The following is a 19325-nucleotide window of genomic DNA, read 5'->3' as shown; positions in this document are numbered from 1 at the left end:
GATAGAGTTTCAATTACCAACAATACATAGTTACTTTGATTTGATTTTCTTTCCTACGAGTAATTTAAAACACATCGTCCAACACAATTACGAATGTTAAAAATCAAGGTTATGCATTTGACAAATAGAGGGAATGATGGCGAAATTCCACCCTAAAGTTTCTCTAGTGGTGATGACAAACCTTTCTTCTTTAGAGGAGATGACAAATCTTTTCATTATATTAGCATAATATATTTTAGATAAGATGAAGAGCTCTATCAGGCAAAATTCCACGGTTCAACCCGATCTAGGGTAGTGGCTAGTGGGCTAAACAAATTTGGGAGAATATCTCATCCCCAAATTGTCACTAGTGGGGATTCTCTATACTCTTATTTCCACTAGACCAAACTTAGTTTGTTAGAGTTATTTTTGTATTCCATAAAATGGAGAGTATAAAAAGTGCTCCGTAACCAATATCGAATATTACCAAACATAGCTTGGTCTAGTGGTAAAATTTGTACCTCACAACCATAAGGTTGAAGGAACAAATTCTACTAGAGACACTTTGGGGTGTGAATTCTCTTGCCCTTCCCCCCACTCTCAAAGTGCCCCTGCTAACCCCGGCTGGGAGGACATGTCGGTTACGGCCCAATAGAGCCCTATTCTTAAAAATAAAAAAATAAAAAATAAAAATAAAAAAAAACGAATATTGATCGTTGATATTATTTAGATCTACGGTTGACATTCCTCCGTATAAAATTTTCTTTTCCTAAGTTTTCATTTTTTTGGAGTTATCTGTTTTATTATGCCGTACCCTCTCATCTCCCTCCTCCATTGAAGTACGTACTCTGAATCTTCCATTGAAGTGGCTTCAGATCTTTCTCTCCTCCATTGAAGCAACTTCTCAGGTAAGAACTTTTTCTTTTTCCAAAAAAGTTATTGAATTTCAATTTCACTATCTAGGGTTTATCGTTAACTTAATAGTCAGTATAGTCAATTTAGGGTTCTTCGAGGCTGGATTATTGAACTTCTGATTATAATTACTTTATGCTATGAACGATAAAACGATCGAAATTTGTTGATTGAATTTAGCTATGTGCAATTGACGTTGATATCTTAGGTGAGACGAATTTAATTTTATTTTTGGAGCCTAATTTGATGATTGAGACAAATTTGGTTGCGAATGTATTGTAGGCTGTTGTTCATAACCCTTGATTTTGTTGCCAGAATGATGCATTGTGCAATTTATGTTGATGTTCTTAAGCAAAATTAATTTGATGTGGATTTTTGTGCCTTATTTGATAATTGAGTCAAATTCGATTGCGAATATGTTGCAAATTATTGCTCGTAACCCTCAATTTTGTTGCTAGGATTTTACTATGTGCTATTTATGTTGATGTTCTTAAGCGAGAAGAATTTGAGGGGAATTTAGGAGCTTAATTTGATAATCGGCTCATATTTGGTTGTGAATGTGTTGCAGGATGTTGTTCATAAGATCATTACCCCTTTATTGTGGGATGGAACTTTATAAATGTACATTTTCTCTTTGACCACCCCTCTTGCCCTAGCTCTGCGACTGGCTTGCCAATGATTGCTTGCGTGCTTCAACCCATTCGGCCTTTTAATAAGTTAAATTTTAAGCACGAATTACAAAAAAAAAAATGAAGAATTTTGAGAACTCTCTATTAACTAGTTAATATGATTGTTGCTGATTCTTTTGATTTGATTATGAGGGTGTAGCTTTGTAGGGTTTAGTTTTTGACCTAATAGAACTTATCTTTCTGCTGCTTTTGTTTGTTTTTAGGAAGTATACAATTTTCTTCCAGTAGTGAGGTTTGATTTCTAAGGGATGAGTGGAAGAGGAGGGATGAGTGGAAGAGGAGGGCTTTCAGGCCTCAAGCGGCCACGCCCAGGTTCGGATGGATCAAAGGAGTTGACAGCTGATGAGCGTAATGTATATGATCTGATTAAAAGCAAGGGAGATATGGGTATATGGAAGGGAGACATAAGAAAAGAGTTGAACATCACCAACGCAAAGACAATTGATAACTGTGTTAAGTCTCTCCAATTGAAGCAAATGATCAAAGAGGTGCCTAATGTTCAAGCCAAGGGGAAGAAGCGACTCATGGCTATGGAGTTTGAGCCCTCAAAGGAGTTAACTGGTGGTGTATGGTATCATGAGGGTATGCTTGATGAGGATTTAATTGTAAATTTGAAGCGCGTCTGTTTACAAAGACTTTCTAAGCAGAAGGTTGCTACAGCTGATGGAATGCGCCATGAGATTAAGATGACAGGGGTGTTTCAAGTTGATTTTACGGTCGAACAGGTGAAGGATATACTTGATAATCTGGTTTTGGAGAAGCAGATTAGTAGAGTGAAGGGCAATGGAATGGGGGAGTTGGCATCGTTTCCTATCAATGAGGACTGTTACAAACTCAAATCACAACGCACTAAAGTGGGAGCTTTCTCTATGATACCTTGTGGTGTTTGTCCTCGAATAAACCATTGTGCTCCTGATGGTGTGATTTCCCCAGTAACCTGTGTATACTATACCAAATGGTTGGAATTTTGAAAGTTGAGTTGTTCATTTACCTCAAAATTTTAGTACTAGAGTTAGAACATGAGAACAATTTTTTGCAGGAAGATGTTCTTAAAAGCATTGATAGTATTTTCATTATCAACATATTTTTTCCAAAAAAAGAAAGGTATACATGTTGAAAACATTATCATTTAACATGTATGCTCATATGCTCTTTAAGTATGTGATTGTTGCAAATTTCTGTCTCTGTAAGAATTTGTAACACTTGGTATTAATTATTGGGTCTATGGACTATGGACATTGGTTTGTGAGTGGTTTTATAGGGCCATGGGTTAAATCAAGTATTTACGCCTAAGAAATAGAGGCATAACGCCGGGCGAAGGGGATGGATATCTGAGCGGTTGAAGAAGTTGGTCTTGAAAACCGAAGTATTATTTGTAGGAATACTAGGGATTCGAATCCCTCTCCATCCGCTAGTTTGTCTTTTGTATACGAGGTGGATAAAAAGATTAAGATAGTGGAGTCTTGTTGATTATAACTTTAATTAGGGGAGTGTAAAAGGCAACATACTTAGGTTTGAGGGGGGAACTTTTGATTAAAATAGGATGAAAAATGTATAACTTGAGGGTAAATCGTATTTACTGGGAAAGTCAGAGAGAAGTAAACATGTAAACTTTGTTGCTAGTAAACTTATAAACTTTGTAGTTAATGAAATGCTAACCAAGTAATCAAACCGCTAAATTATAAAAGGTAATTTTAAAAGCTGAGGCTCATTTAAATCACAAGGTAGCAAGCCTATAATCCACACTTTTTGAGGAAATTTTGAGGTTTCGGGGCCCGGTGGAAAAAATTGTTGAGACCCTAAGGAATATATCTCGGGGTCATATAATGTCATTTGAGACTATATATGATCATTAAATGTTGTCATAAACGTACGTGGTAGGCTTGAATTTACGAAATCAATGCAAGTTGTGAACGAGTAAGATGACCGTTTAAGGGCATATTGGATGGTTCCACCGACCCAATTGGACACCCGGAGGGTATCAGGGACCATGATAAACATCTCGGCAATTTTTATTTCCGGGCGAAAAAGGTCAAAAAATTACAAAATTGAAGGCTATAATCCACGCTTTTTAAGGAAATTTTGAGGTTTTGGGTCCTGTAGCGAAAAGCCTTGAGACCCTAAGGGATACATTTCGGGGTTATATAATGCAGTTTGAAACCACATATGATCATTATATGTTGTCATAAAAAGTCCGTGGTAGGCTTGAGATTACGAAATTGGTGTATGTTGCAAACGGGTAAAATTACCGTTTTAGGACATATTGGATTGTTCCACCGACCCAATTGGACTCCCAGAGGGTATGAGGAACCATGGTAAACATCTCGAAAATTTTTATTTCCGGCTGAAAAAAGGTCAAAAAATTAAAAAGTTAAAGGCTATAATACACGCTTTTTGAGGAAATTTTGAGGTTTCGGGGCCGGTGGCGAAAAGTGTTGAGACCCTAGGGGATATATCTCGGTGTCATATAATGTCGTTTGAAACCATATAAGATCATTATACGTTGACATAAACGTCCATGGTAGGCTTGAGTTTACGAAATCACTACAAGTTGTCAACGGGTAAAATGACAGTTTAAGGGAATATTGGATGGTTCCACCGACCCAATTGGACTCCCAGAGGATATTAGGGACCATGGTAAACATCTCGGCAATTTTTATTTTCGGGCGAAAAAAGTCAAAAAATTACAAAATTGAAGGCTATATTTCACGCTTTTTGATGAAAGTTTGAGGTTTCGGGGCCCGGTGGCGAAAAGCTTTGAGACCCTAAGGGTACATCTTGGGGTCATATAATGTCGTTTGAAACCATATATGATCATCATATGTTGTTATAAACGTCCATGGTAGGCTTGAGTTTACGAAATCAGTGCAAGTTGCGAACGGGTAAAATGACCGTTTCAGGACATATTGGATGGTTCCATCGACCCAATTGGACTCCCGAAGGATATTAGGGACCATGGTAAACATCTTGGAAATTTTAGTTCCGGGCGAAAGAAGGTCAAAAAATTACAAAATTGAAGGTTATAATCCACACTTGTTTAGGAAATTTTGAGGTTTTGGGGTCCGGTGGCGAAAAGTGTTGAGACCCTAGGGAATATATCTCGGCATCATATGATGCCGTTTGAAACCATATATGATCATTATATGTTGTCATAAACGTACATGGTAGGATTGAGTTCACGAAATCACTTCAAGCTGTGAACGGGTAAAATGACCGTTTAAGGGCATATTGGATGGTTCCACCGACCCAATTGACTTCCAGAGGATATTAGGGACCATGGTAAACATCTCGGCAATTTTTATTTTCGACCAAAAAAAGGTCAAAAAATTACAAAATCGAAGGCTATAATCCATGCTTTTTGAGGAAATTTTGAGGTTTCGGAGTTCGGTGGCGAAAAGCCTTGAAACCCTAAGGGATACATCTCGGGGTCATATAATGCCTTTTGAAACCATATATGATCATTATATGTTGTCCTAAACGTCCGTGGTAGGCTTGAGTTTACGAAATCACTACAAGTTGTGAACGGGTTAAATGACCGTTTAAGGGCATATTGGATGGTTCCACCGACCCAATTGTACTCCCGGAGGATATTAGGGACCATGGTAAACATCTTGAAATTTTTTAGTTCCGGGCGAAAGAAGGTCAAAATTACAAAATTGAAGGTTATAATCCACGCTTTTTGATGAAATTTTGAGGTTTTGAGGCCCGGTGGCGAAAAGCCTTGAGACCCTAAGGGATACATCTCAGGGTCATATAATTCCGTTTGAAACCACATATGATCTTTATATGTTGTCATAAACGTCCGTGGTAGGATTGATTTTTACGAAATCACTTCAAGTTGTGAACGGGTAAAATGACCGTTTTAGGGTATATTGGATGGTTCCACCGACCCAATTGGACTCTTAGAGGGTATTAGGGACCATGGTAAACATCTTGGCAATATTTATTTTCGGGCGATAAAAGGTCAAAAAATTACAAAATTGAAGGCTATAATCCACGCTTTTAAAGGAAATTTGATGTTTTGGGGCCCAGTGGTGAAACCATGGTACCGAGAGTTTAATTGGGTGGGTGGAACCATCCAATTTGCCTTTAAATGGTCATTTTACCCGTTTTCGTACATGCCTCTTGTATTGGCTATAAGCTCTCACGGGGTCTTTACGTTGCTGGTTAATGGTCATATATGGGTCCACACAATATTATATGATCCCAGGATTCATCCCGTAGTGTTATGTGAAATTCCAACACCACCTCCCGACACCTCCTAAATCGCTCTGATTTCGCGTATTATACTAGTAACTAACTATTGGGGCACAAAATAGCTCCAAAAGAGGTATACTTAAAAATTTTATGTGGTTGAAGTTGCTCTTAGCTATCAATCGTTCATCTTAAGACTAATATGATAACATACCCAAATTTTTAATTTTTAGATTATAATATTTGAAAATTGGTATCATAGTATCACATACAACTTAGGCGGCAACAACGTCCATTGATAATGCCTCCACTTAGTATTTTTAGACGCGGCTTGTGCTAATTTCGCGCTAGCTTGACCTATTTTATTCATTTTTACCAACTCTACTAAATTAGTCTTATATGAATTTAATATCCTCATTCTTTAAATGATAGGAGATATATTTTTAAAAAATTCATGAGATATGACGCGTTTATAATGTGACCTAATTTGCTTACCGATAATTGATAGATGAATGACCATACTTCCAATGCCCTTACCCAATTGACCTAAATTCTTTTTACATTTACCAAGCAAGGAGGTGTCCAACAATGACCTAGGTTGTAGCGACATCTATAGATAATGCCAACACTTAGTGTCTTATTATGACGTGGCTTGTACTAGTCTTATGCTAGATTAACCTAGTATACTCATTTTGATCAATTCAATTAAATCACTAATATTCGGTATCCTCCATCCTTTAAACGATGGCAATACTAATTCGGTATCCTCCATTATTTAAATGATGAAAGATTACTTAAGGTATCATGAAATATCTTGCTATTGTGACATGAACTATGACCAATAATTGACTAATGCCACCGCGCTCATCTAATTGACCCAAATTATTTTTACCATTAGCAAGGAGGTGTCCAGAGATACCTAGGTGGGTGTAACATCCATAGATAATGCCTCCACTTAATGTCTTATGACGTGGCTGTACAATCCTTGTGCCAGCTAGACCTAGTATATTCAATTATTCATTTTGACCAACGCTATTAAATTTTGATATCCTCCATCTTTTAATGCTGGAAGATTTTTAAGGTATTATGAGATATTATACTTTTATGACGTGAACCAATTTATTGACCAATAATTTGACTAATAAATGACAATAATACCCATACCCTCAGCCAATTGGCCAAATTTCCTTTTACTATTACCAAACAAGAAGCTGTCTAGCAATGACTTAGCTGGCAGCAACATCCATAGATAATGCCTTCACCAAGTATAGCTTGTGCCAGCTTAATCCAGCCTATCCATTTTGACCAATTGCCTGTACCAGCTTGATCCAGTCTATCCATTTTGACCAACAGCCTGTGCCAGCTTGATCCAGTCTATCCATTTTGACCAATAGCCTGTGCCAGCTTGATCCAGTCTATCCATTTTGACTAACAGCCTGTGCCAGCTTCATCCAGCCTATCCATTTGACCAATAGTTCAAGATAGCATAAACCTAATTCGATATTACCAAAGCTTAGATTAAAAAAGATGTTAGATCAATTTCTAGCTTCCCTAATTTTTTTTTCATTCATAAACACAACCAAAATACACAACTTGACCCACCTAAGGAATTCACTCCTTTAAAATGGGCCAAAGTTGCAAAATATCTCACTTTTCAAAGTAGCAAATTCTTCTTCTACAGTTCCCCCCCTCCACTTCCACCATCTTCATCATCAAAACCTCTCCATTTTTTTTCTCCCAAATTCCTTCAACCCACTTTCTCTTTCTTTCTCTCATTTTCTCTCTCTGTTTTGGTGACCTTGAACTGAGGCTTGGAGGACCAACAAAGCTAAAAGGGTATGAAATTTTCTCAAAGTTAGTATCTTGTATGTTATCCCCCTTTCTCGATTTCATCCCCAATTTGTATCTGTTATTATTGATATTTTTGATGAAATGACACAACTTTTTTTATGTTTTGAAACAATCCATGATAATCAGTTTTTATTGACATGGGTTTTGAATGTTTTGATCATTTCCTTGGTTTTTGGTTAATTTGATCATATTTATATGAAGTATTGACGGAATTGTTTTTATGAATTTTCATTGAATATTGCTGATTTTTATGCTGTTCTAGTTTTTGTGGGGTGGGAATTGTTGTTGTTTATTTGATAATTTGATTGAGCTTAAGAAAGGGTGATCAAATTTATCTTGAAATTGTTTCCCTCTCTAATTTGGGGTGTCCAAAAAAAGTTGTGATATATACAAAGTATTTTTTTTTTTTTTTTAATTCTTTCTGGAGACATGATAGGCTTGTCAAAAACCGACCCGACTTTAATTGAACCCTTAACCTCATAATTCGAGAATGACAGTTCTAGAATTTTGGTTTCATGCCATTGACAGTAGAATTCTGATGGAGTCCAGCCCTAGGAACCTATTTCTGGCATTTTTTCAATGTTTAGGATCATGGACCTATCTGACATTCTGATCTATATCTCCCAAATTGGTTTTAAGTCGGGTTGTTTTAAGGTTGGACCAAGTAAATTCTGAGAAATTCACTTTAAGTGCTAGAATTAAAAAGTTAAAAGTATAAGGGGAACTGAAGTTGAGTGTTTGGAGCCTTGAACAAATATTATTAACTTGATTTTAGCCTGAGAATGACTCTCACAGTTGCACCCTAACATATTGGACCTGAACTTGACTGAGCTATCATGAAATTTAATCAGTGTTATGCTAAGCTGTAACAATTACACATCTGACAGATACTATTAATTACGTTTGAGGGGAATCGACATCTTTCTTAATTAACACCAAGTTTGAAGAATTTTCTTGTTAGCCGACCCCACTTTTGGGATTAAGGCTTTGATTGATTGATTGTTGATTGATTTGAAGAATTTTCTTCAAGCAATCAATCAAAGCCTTAATCCCATAAGAGATGTCGGCTACGTGAACCAAATTTGATTATTCCGTGTAGTCATCGACATAAATCTTCCTCCTCCATCCCTTACGATCCAATGCTTCATCCTCATGCAAATCCATATAACTCATATCCTTCTTAACTCCTTCTAACTAAGTCATTTTTTGGTCTCCCTCTCCCTCGTTTAACCCCTCCATGGTCCCACTCTTCGAAACGGTGCACACTCGGGTCTCCATCTTATATGCCCAAACCAACGCAGACTTTTTTTTCCTTAGTTTGTCTGCAATGCCTGCCACACCTACTTTCTTGCGAATAACCTCATTGAGTCAAATCTGATTCTATCTCTGAGAGTGTTCCCGCACATCCACCTTAACATGCACATTTCCGTAACCTCCGTCTTTTTAATGTGCTCCTTTTTAGAAGCCCAACATTCTGTACCATAAAGCAACACTGTTCCTTTGAATGATGTGATGTTCAATATTTGAACTAGTTTTCCAGCAAGTAATATTGTATTTGCTACATTTGCGAAATGTTGTTCAACTGATAATTATTGGTTGGGAGTTCAAAGTTTGTTACATAGCAATGGGCTTGTAGAGAATGCTAGATGCCATTAAGAGCTTATTTCTTCTTGTTGTAGGATGTTTACGTACATTGAGGGACTGTGGGCCTGGTGTACTGTAACATCGGGTTTTTAACAGTAGTCCTCCACTTTCTGTGCTGCAGCTGGACTCTTATTACAATTTTGGCTGTCCTCTGAATCTGAGCCATGGTGTCTGGAACTCATGATTCATTGTCCAAGCCAAAGGTCAGCATCTCTTCCCTCCTTGCACTGTTTGCTTCCTTATGAAATACTTGAACGTGTAGGATGAAGTGGGAGAATATGGTGTTAATAGTTTGCTTTAGCTATATGTCACTGTGTTTTCTTGTTCTCAGTGGTTATTGAGGACTTTGGGTGATGTCATGAATTCATCCTGAATTTAGATAAGTATAAAAGTCAATAGAGAGATGTAGCAATGCCTTATTTAATGCATCGATCACCTGTTGAAGTAGGAAGTTACTAAGTTATTGGCCATACTTTTTCCTACTATACATCCTTAAATTAGTTAAATATAAGCTTTTAATGTAATATTAAATACAGAAATTGAACAGCTGAATATACCTGGAGTTTATGTGGAATTTAATCTGCCTTGCTGTTTAATATGCATGTCTAGCATAGGAATAACGTTCTATTCCTTTTATGACGAACTAGTGTAAGCAATACACTGACACCATCTCTGCATAAAAAAGAGAGTACAAAGGAGGTCTATAGTGATAAAGTGGATGTACATTACATTGAATGTTATCTCTCAAAGGATGCATTGATTTTATAAAAAAGAGGTTTCTACCCCTTTTAATGAACTGTATAAGGTTATATCTAGGAAAGACCTACTAGGCGTATATTTCACCATTACAGAATACATAGATGTGAATTTTGGCCCATATTCAATGTTCCCTAATCAAACTCTTATTATACATGAAGGTTTCCTATGGTCATATTGAGCATGAATACTGACCAATTTCCCCTTATAGTTTTAATTTTTTGGTGTTCTCTAAATTAGTCATATTGCAAGTACAAACTTTTGGTTTGTTCATTCTTCTCTCAAGCTTGCATAAGAAAACAAAATATAGAGATTTTAGCACATCGCCATCAAAAACTTATTGTGGTTTGCAGGGTCTATTTCTTAGGAGTTGGGATCCTAAAATTATGTCTCAAATTAGGCATAGTGGTCCTTTTAAACCTTATTGAATCCCTAACTGATCTTAAGCAAGATACAAGGGGTTTTGCTAAATCCTGATGCATGTAGCCTTTGCAGTTACTAGCCAGCTCAAATGTTTGTATTTTCATTTTTGTTTCCTTCATTCTCTAGTATCACTGACAGTCTAACGCGTAGAATGATATTAGTTGGTTAAAAAAAATAAACTGGAATTCTGTATGGTGATGGGAAACGATTATTTAAGTCACTGCTTGCCTATCTGGAGCTTATATGATGTAAATTGCTTGGTTTTGTTGGTATTGGCATACTTTAGCTTACAGAATGTCAGAAACTAGTATGGCAGAATCAATCTTTATATATAACTTGCAATGATTTATTTAATTTTATCTCTGAATTAAGTGGACTTAGTCTTTTTTACATAAAAGGTTTTTTAAGGTCTTATGTAAGTATGGTCTCTATTTTGGTCTAAAATTAAGAGTGGCAAATAGTTCTGCTTGAAGTTGGGCTCTATGATGTAAGATCTTTAGAATAGAGAGAAACTAGTCTTGGAGGGATTCTTTGCCCTATAGCCTAAGTCAATATATATCCGAGTTAAGTGTGATTTAATGAAGGCTCTATATATTGGTACTTAGTAAGGCGTTGGAGAGTTTTATAGATATCCTAGAGGCACTTAACATGTGACATTCCTGAGATTGACTGCTTGGTGAGGTGAGTGAGCTATCAATTATAGTCATGTTGTTGAGATATATGGTTGCAACTTGTCATGGTGTCATGAATTTTGGCTGGCTTTTCCCATCAACTTGGACCCCCTGTAGTCTCTATTCAAACATGAGTCATGATCTCTAGATTTTGGCTCTCTTATATTGTAAAATGCATATAATCAAGACCAACCCAGTTTCTGACCCTGTTTTACATCTTACTGACCCAACCTGAACTCAGTATGATACTAAATTGTCCCATATTTAGCTTGATTCAAAGTGACACAAGCCCAAATAAGAATTTTTTTTTTTTTTATATATTCAACATAATTCCTGTCTCATATGACCAGATCCATAGGTGGTTCTGACAAGTGACAACTACGCGGATAAAATTGCATTTAAAGGGTTTTGGTAAACTATAAACTAGAATGTGTCTGATTTTGAGTTCAATTCAATAGCAACTTGTCCCAATGTCGTTGGTGTTAATTATCTTCATCTTTGAGATGAGATGTAGACAAGAAAGTATTTGGACTTAACAGGTGCTGACAGCTTAATTGTGTTTGCTTTTATCTTGAGTGAATGTTGTCACGGTCACTTGGGTCATGCCCGTTAATTAAAAAAATCATTAATAAATTTGTACATGGTATGGAATATTTTGCTAAGTCTATCAATGTTCAGGCGTCTTTGAAAGATCTGATGGAAAGGGGCTATGGTAACTTAATTAACAAGATCTACCGTCTGGAAGAAGAAATTGAAGCAGATCGAAAAGTGAAAATTAAGGTTAGCTGTCAGTTGATCCTTTATGTATTTTGTATGTTAAACCTTGTTTTCAAGTGTCCTTCGATAGAGACTAATACAGTTGCTTCCTCTTTGATGAGGCATGATTTAATCATAATTCTCATGGGGTTCAGGGTTTTGGGGAATAGACACTGTCACTTTGAGGGCTTATTTACTAATGGTGATTGTATCTTTCTGAAGGAAAAACTTGATAAGTGTCAGAAGAAACTACAGAGTCATATACATGGAGGCATGGCAGCAACATTTGAAGGGATACCTTCTGCAGTGAGAAATGAACCATGTGAAGTTCCTTGTTTAGGAAATGAAACATCTCTCAGCATGATGAATGGGTATCTACTTGATTCAGCAGACAAAGGCTTTGCTAATGTTCATGAAATCATATCTACCAAAAGCATCAAGCTACCTAGGATTCAAAGGATACCGACATATACAACATGGGTTTTTCTGGATAGGTGTGAACATCATATTTTTATGTATGTAATGGATGTTGATTTGTCTAAAAAGAATAAGTAAATGGCCTTTTAAGATTTATGCTCTCCTGATTAAGATTAAGCATCTCCACAATTTCATGCCAATTATTATTTCTCATGTAACATAGAAATCAGAGAATGGCGGAAGACCAGTCAGTCGTTGGTAGGAGACGTATCTACTATGATCAATCTGGAAAAGAGGCACTGATATGCAGTGACAGTGACGATGATGTTCAAGAAGCTGAGGCAGAGAAGCGTGATTTTTCTGATGGTGAAGATCGAATTCTATGGTAAGCATATTCAAGGTGCCCGAGCTGTTAAAAATGTTAATTTAAGGTTTTCTACATTTAAATGCATGTTCAATGTGTATACATGTTTCCTTTGCTTATATTTCTTGAACTCATTCGCCAAAAATCAAATTTTGTTTGTGGTGATCCCCTGTCTCATAGCTTCAGTATCTGGTTTTTCTATTGGCTATTTATTTAATTTGTTTTAAGTCTCCAAAAATTGGACTGCAACAGACTCATAAGAGTCAACAAGAAGACATTTAATATCTCACTTATAAAAATTTCTTACTAATTTCACATAAATTTTTGACTGAAGGGCCCTTTTTGGTCAATAGTACACTTGGTGTGTATCTTTTTAAGGACTTATAAATAGACTTGATTTCCTCTATTGATGCACTTGTGTTTGGTACTTGTGGTGTCTGTGAGTGCACATTTTCCTTTTGATTTTACAGCTGTTGAGTGATGTAGAGCTTTCCGTGACTTAATAGAAGTACTAATGAGAAACTACGGAGTATTATCCAACGTTCCCTTCTTTATCGCATTATTGTTATAGTGGTATATTGGTTCCTTTTTTGTATGAATGGTTAATATTACTTCGTACTTTGATATAAAGGAACTTTCCCTATTTCCTTTCTTAAGGATGGCTTTTCAGGAGCATGGATTAGATGATGATGTTGCTGATGTGGTTAGCCATTTCGTCAGAGGCACCCCTGTGGAAATCCAGGTATCCTCATTATTATCTTGAATCTAACTGTGATTTAGTGTTGTGATGTGGATGTTTCCTGTTGCACTTTTGCCTGACACCCAATTTTAGTTGAAAAATCCCAACCTCGCATATTTTCATGAATCCCCCTTGCTGATAGGTAAGGTTCTTCTGTTTTGAATTTTTCAGGAGAGGTACAATGAACTAAAGCTGAAGCTTGAGGCGTCTGAAGAACAAGGTTCTTCTGGAAAAAACATGTTTCTTGAGAAGAGTTTAAGTGCTTGTTTAGATTCTTTTGACTATCTTTTTTGCCGCCGATGTTTGGTATATTTCAATCTTTAGTATTATAAACCCTTATAATAGATTAGAGCCATTTTTCTATTTAGCTTATTGTATCCTATAATTGTTTTATCATCCTTTCCTTGTTATGGCATTTTTTCTAACAGGCTTTTGACTGTCGTTCGCATGACTTCTCTCAACCTCCTGCTAACCCTGTGAGATCTTCTTTCTATTTTCTCCTCATATTCATATTTATTTCCCTGCAATTATTCAGCCCTTGATCTTTTTAAACATTTGGTTTTTCAGAGAGAAAAACTATCATCTTTGCCTGAACCTGAGGGCAGGAAACCTTGCAGTGACCAGTGCTACCTCCTGGTATATCTCATGCTTGATTCTGACCTGTATTTTCAAGTTTTCAACATCCTTTAACATACAAAGTATATAGAAAGCAATGGGTCATTGGATCGCTTTTTACCCTTTAAAATGTGTACTTTTGGTAGTGTAAAAATATTATGGAATGTTCAATTTTTGAATGATTGATGAGATCCGTAGATGTTTGTCTTACTAGAGGTTTTGTTAAAGTGGTGGTTGGTTATGAAAGGTTGTTGATTAACAATTAGCAGTACTAGTTTTACAACATTGTTGCTTAACAAATCGTTTATTCCTACTCGTGGTTGAAGACTTGAAGTGATAGTGGCTTGTAAGAATTGAAACTCAAAGGTTGTACTTATTATAAAAAATCGAGTCAATAACTGTCAATAATATGATGTAGTTGTGAGAAGTAGAGCAAGTGATCATTGTGATGCTTGCCAATTCTTGCACACTCATGAAAATGTTTATGCAAGTGAAATGGTTGTGGTTTGATATGTTGGGTCGTGGTGATATAGCTGAGTTTCTCTCGAAGTAAAGTGTGGCTTTCTATCATCCATATGTTTTTCACAATGACTGGTGAATCTAACCTGCCATTTGCTAGCCGGCTAGCCGCAGCTTTTGACTTATGGATATGTTAAAGTCATGCTACATAGAATCATTATTATGTGAACTCAAATTTACTCGCTTTGGACCTGATCTTTTTCTAAGGAAAGCTGTATTATGTTTTAACTAACTGAACGGACAACTGTACATTATTAATCTGTCTGGGGTGCATTTTTCCTTTTTCTTTGATTGTGCAAAGCTTGAATAATGTAGTTATAATTTTTTGAAACTGCCAGGCTAGACAAACTGCTGAAGAATTGGTGGAAAGCTCAGATACTCGTTTATTACAGAATATGGATCATGTTATTTTAGAAGAGGAAAGTAGAGGCTCTAGTGTTCTCAATTGTGAAGTGAATATAAGCAGTGCAAATTTTGGTACAGGCTGTACTTTGAAGTCTGCTACTGGGGAAGGTTCTACTGCAGGAGTCCTATCTGCTTTAAAAGTTGCGCCTATAGTTCATGCAAATGTGGCAAAGCGCAAGATCACTGATGACAATGGTAGAGAGTTAGAGGGATCTGGTAGCTTCGAAAGTTCCATTAATAAGAAGCTGGCAAAAATTCAAGCTGTTGAATCAACGACTGTCAATAGTAAAGCTGTATCAGCAAGTGCAATTTCATCTGGCAAAAGCAAGAAATTGAGTGTTGAGTCATCTCAATATCTGGATCATCAACAGACAGGCAAACATCCTATGGAGGGGCATGCTACTGGCGTTTTATATGATATAAGTTCTGATGACACTTCAAGTTCTCATACCCATGATATTATTGGAGAAGAAGTTAGTGACATTAGTAGGAGGGTGGAACTGAAGCCACCAGTTTCTTTTGGAAGGAGAAATTTGTCAAGCAGTTGTGAGTGGAAGCCTTTGGAGAAATCTCTATTTCTGGAAGGGCTGAAAATGTTTGGCAAAAGCAGGTCAGTGAGCAATTAATTTGGTTATTTCACATTAGTTTTCTTTTTAAATTACTATTGTTGGCCATTCTAGAATATAGATGATACTCTTTTTTCATCAAAAAGTTGTGGATTTTACAACATTAAATATAGAGATTTCAGGCTTCAATCTAGATGAAAGCTTCCCTTTTATTTTTTATTTTAAAAGAAGTCAGGCTTTGTTATTCACTTATTTGTTTGTTCAATCTAGTTATTCCATATTTTTAACTTTAGTCATGTCTTGCAATTCATAAGTGTTTTACAGTAGAAATGTCTGGTAGTGGTAGTCTATGCATGGTTTGTTTGTTGTTAGATCATTAAAAGTTTTGACATGGCTGAAATAGGCTTGTCAAATGATTTACGTCATATAAATTTTAAGCTGTTCTAGTACGATTGATAAAAAAAAGATTGATATTGCATGATGTACTATTTCACATTGGTAAAGACCTAGTTGTATAGCTGTTTGGAAAATAATCTGGAAAATTGCGTTCTGTAGTTGCTCATGTTTTTCTGAAACAGGGCATATATGCTATTGTAAAAAAAATGTATAGCTGAAATGGAAAGAGAGCAAGTTTTTGTAAGGTAGACTAGGACATTAGGTTAATTTCACACCCGACTATGAAATTTTATGTTATTATACTTTCTCAATCTAAAGATGTTTTATAACTTTTGCAGTTGCCTGATAGCTAGAAACTTTCTACCTGGTTTGAAGACTTGTAGCGAGGTGTCCAGTTACCTGCAGAATGATGGGGCTTTGTTGACTCAGAAAATGGATAAAGCAAACTCGTCAGAAGACAATGTAAGAGCTGATTCAGATAATATAATATGCATTTTTTGATGGCTTGATGCCCCCTGTCCCTTCTTTTTTATTATGCTTTCTCATTTTCCTTTGGAGCATGTTGCTTACTTGAAACTAGCACTCCTAGCAGCAAATTGTTTTTCAATCTCTTCGCTTCCCACTTGTGTATTTTCTAGCATTGTGCAAATAATATGTCTAGAACTCGTGGTCAGTATGTATGAATATATGTAACTTCTGGGGTACTGGCTTTCAATTTTTACCAAGTACCACTTTTACAGACTAATGAGTATTTTTATCCAGGTGCACGAAATAGTAATGAGACCCAGATCAAGAATAGTTCGTAAAAAAGGAAGGGCAAGAAGACTAAAATTTTCTACAAAGTCCAATGGGCATCCATCTAGCTTGAAAAAAGATAGTGATGCAAGCAAGGCATACAAGCTGTACAAACCATGTTCATGCGAGTCTGTGTGTGGGAAGGACTGCTACTGTGTAGTAAGCGGAAACTGTTGCGAAAAGTACTGTGGGTAAAGACACATACCTTTTGAGTTTTGTCTGAATAAAAATGCAGTAAAAAAATTCTCCAGTCCAAAAATCATGATAGAAATATCAATTGGAAAGAAATAATCATTATAATAGCTAAATAATCCATAACAGGTGTTCAAAAAGCTGCAAAAATAGATTTCGAGGATGCCACTGTGCAAAGAGTCAGTGTAGAAGCCGGCAGTGCCCATGTTTTGCAGCTAATCGTGAATGTGATCCAGATGTTTGTCGTAATTGCTGGGTTAGGTAATTATTTACTACAACTTTCAGTTTGTCTTTTCATCTGCGAAAATAGTCTGTCACTATATGATTAATACCTTCTTAAGGTTGTGCTACTTGTGCTCTACTGAATCATAAACCTAAGTGTATCTCTGGACGTAGCAGAGGTCAAGGCTCTGGTTCCTAATGTAGAAGAATAATTATTAACAATTATACTGTCATAATATGAAAATTGCATATTTCGGTATTTCCTCATCACATTATTAGGTATTTTTAGTCTGGTAACCATGGAATAAAGATGGTCGAGTTGAAATTATCTGCAATTTGAGAGCAAACCTTTTGGATCTCTTAGGTGGTAGGGATGCACCATTTTAGAGCTTGGTTGGAATTTACATGGCATACTTTGATGATTTTAGAGTCTATATGTGGCTTTAATTAGCTGGTTGCTTTAATTATACTTGCTAAAACCTCTTTTCCTGCATTTTCTTTTTCCAGTTGCGGTGGGGGTGATCTAGGCGAACCACCAAAGAGAGGAGATGGACAATGTGCAAATATGAGGCTCCTTTTGAGGCAACAGCAGAGGGTAGACTACTTTGAATGCTTAAGTAGCAATATTTTTCATTGACAGTGTTTTGCTCTTAAATAAAGATTCTTAATTTGATATGATGTTTGCTCAGATATTGTTGGGACGGTCGGATGTTGTTGGATGGGGAGCTTTTATCAAGGTTAGAGACATGGTATAGAGTAACTATGGTTAATGCTATTTTCAAGCTCTTCTAACAAAGTGTGTCATGATATTGCAGAATACTGTGAATAAACATGATTACCTTGGAGAATATACAGGCGAATTGATATCGCATCAAGAAGCTGATAAACGCGGAAAAATATATGATCGAGTAGATTCATCATATCTATTTGACTTGAATGATCACGTAAGTGTGTGTGTGTGTTTTTAATCATATGCTAAATAGCTATGTTATTAGATGTTTGTTTTTCGCTAATAGGGGTAGAATGCTTAAGTTAACACTGTTCGAGTGTATCTGGAGCAATGAGCTTACTTATAGTTGAACAATGGGGGAAATTCAAATTGTTCAGCATGAGTTTGAACATTATTAAAATTCTGTTACTCTGTATCTTTAAATGACAACTTCTTTTGATCACAGTATGTTCTTGATGCCTGCCGTCGAGGAGACAAATTGAAGTTTGCAAATCACTCAGCAAACCCCAACTGCTATTGCAAGGTACCTAGTTTCTGTTTTGCACTCTCTTTGCCCTCCAATATAGGGAGTTAATCAGCTCAACTAATATGGTGCCTTTGACCAGATATTACTGGTGGGAGGAGATCATCGGGTTGGTATTTTTGCCGGACAACAGATTGAATCCATGGATGAAATCTTTTATGACTATCGTTATGGTCCTGATCAAGCACCTTCGTGGTTCAGGAGATCTAAGGAATCTAAGAAGGATGAACTCGTATCTTCTCAGAGTCGTCGTGCAAGGAAACATCAGTCTCGCTGAGCTGTATGTGGTCAGTGTATGTGTTTACATAATCATGGGTTTTCCATTGGAACTCGAGTGGACTTGTGTGGCTGTTTGTCAATCAGCCAGTATGTTTGATAATCATATGGAGTAGGAAGATGATAATAATAATAATAATAATCTTAATAGGAAGATAATAATTTTACTATTTTAGACAAGGCAAAATTTGAAATTTTACAGCTTATGGAAATCTGGATTTTTTTTTTTTAATTTTTGAGGAAATTCTGTTGATGACTCATTACCCAAATAAGTAATGCTGTTATAAAAAGAGTTATGCAGCAAAAGTTTGAGATGAAATAAGAAATTAATCTAGAGTTGAACTATTACTTTTGAGTGTGTGTTCTTTTTTACTTGTACAATATCTGTTGGTTGATCAATAGCTGGTCACTTATGCCCTATGTTTTCTTCTAAAGTAAGAGGTCGAAGTAAAAATGTCATGTTGAATCATACTCTCTCCGTCTCTCTCTTCTTTTTTTTTTTTAATTGAAATTTCTAAGAGGTAAACAAAGTCAAAGTAGGAAGAACAAATAGAGGCAATAGAAAGTTTTTTTTTTACTCGTACTGCGCCTTTGTAGCTTAGACCTTGCTTCCAGCTTTTAGATGTAACATGTATGAGGCATTTTTATTATCATAAATTTAGCAAATGTGATTATTATTTTGGTTCGTATC

At 36.2% G+C, this 19325-nt stretch overlaps 2 protein-coding genes across 2 annotated transcripts; both read left to right on the top strand.

Moving 5' to 3' along the window:
- The first annotated feature begins 752 nt into the window (after window positions 1-752).
- Window positions 753-2662, top strand: LOC145598728 (putative DNA-directed RNA polymerase III subunit rpc6). The gene is made up of 2 exons (XM_081655113.1): window positions 753-887; window positions 1784-2662. Exon 2 carries the CDS (start codon window positions 1829-1831, stop codon window positions 2549-2551), a length of 723 nt encoding a protein of 240 aa, XP_081511239.1. The 5' UTR covers window positions 753-887; window positions 1784-1828; the 3' UTR covers window positions 2552-2662.
- Window positions 2663-7446: 4784 nt separating this feature from the next.
- On the top strand, window positions 7447-19148 carry LOC145597964 (histone-lysine N-methyltransferase EZA1-like). The gene is made up of 18 exons (XM_081654243.1): window positions 7447-7610; window positions 9305-9472; window positions 11798-11899; window positions 12098-12369; window positions 12516-12677; window positions 13314-13398; window positions 13567-13701; window positions 13824-13871; window positions 13963-14031; window positions 14868-15544; window positions 16235-16358; window positions 16659-16882; window positions 17013-17144; window positions 17613-17700; window positions 17795-17842; window positions 17921-18049; window positions 18281-18358; window positions 18441-19148. The coding sequence occupies exons 2-18, from the start codon at window positions 9434-9436 to the stop codon at window positions 18633-18635; spliced, it is 2607 nt and encodes an 868-aa protein (XP_081510369.1). The 5' UTR covers window positions 7447-7610; window positions 9305-9433; the 3' UTR covers window positions 18636-19148.
- Window positions 19149-19325: the final 177 nt, after the last annotated feature.

Source organism: Chenopodium album, chromosome 20 (assembly GCF_948465745.1).
Source record: "Chenopodium album chromosome 20, dcCheAlbu1.1, whole genome shotgun sequence".
Lineage (NCBI taxonomy): Eukaryota > Viridiplantae > Streptophyta > Magnoliopsida > Caryophyllales > Amaranthaceae > Chenopodium > Chenopodium album.
The sequence above is the reverse complement of the archived record's forward strand: the minus strand, read 5'-3'. Positions and strand labels throughout refer to the sequence as shown.

What these genes read in the sequence shown, in the direction of transcription:
- LOC145598728 (XM_081655113.1), top strand. Translation starts at nt 1,829, where the DNA reads ATGAGTGGAAGAGGAGGGATGAGTGGAAGAGGAGGGCTTTCAGGCCTC.
- LOC145597964 (XM_081654243.1), top strand. Translation starts at nt 9,434, where the DNA reads ATGGTGTCTGGAACTCATGATTCATTGTCCAAGCCAAAG. An exon ending in TTTTTTGCCGCCGATGTTTG is followed by an intron (nt 13,702 to 13,823) that starts GTATATTTCAAT and finishes TTTTTCTAACAG; the next exon opens with GCTTTTGACTGTCGTTCGCA. An exon ending in TGTCGTAATTGCTGGGTTAG is followed by an intron (nt 17,145 to 17,612) that starts GTAATTATTTAC and finishes TTCTTTTTCCAG; the next exon opens with TTGCGGTGGGGGTGATCTAG.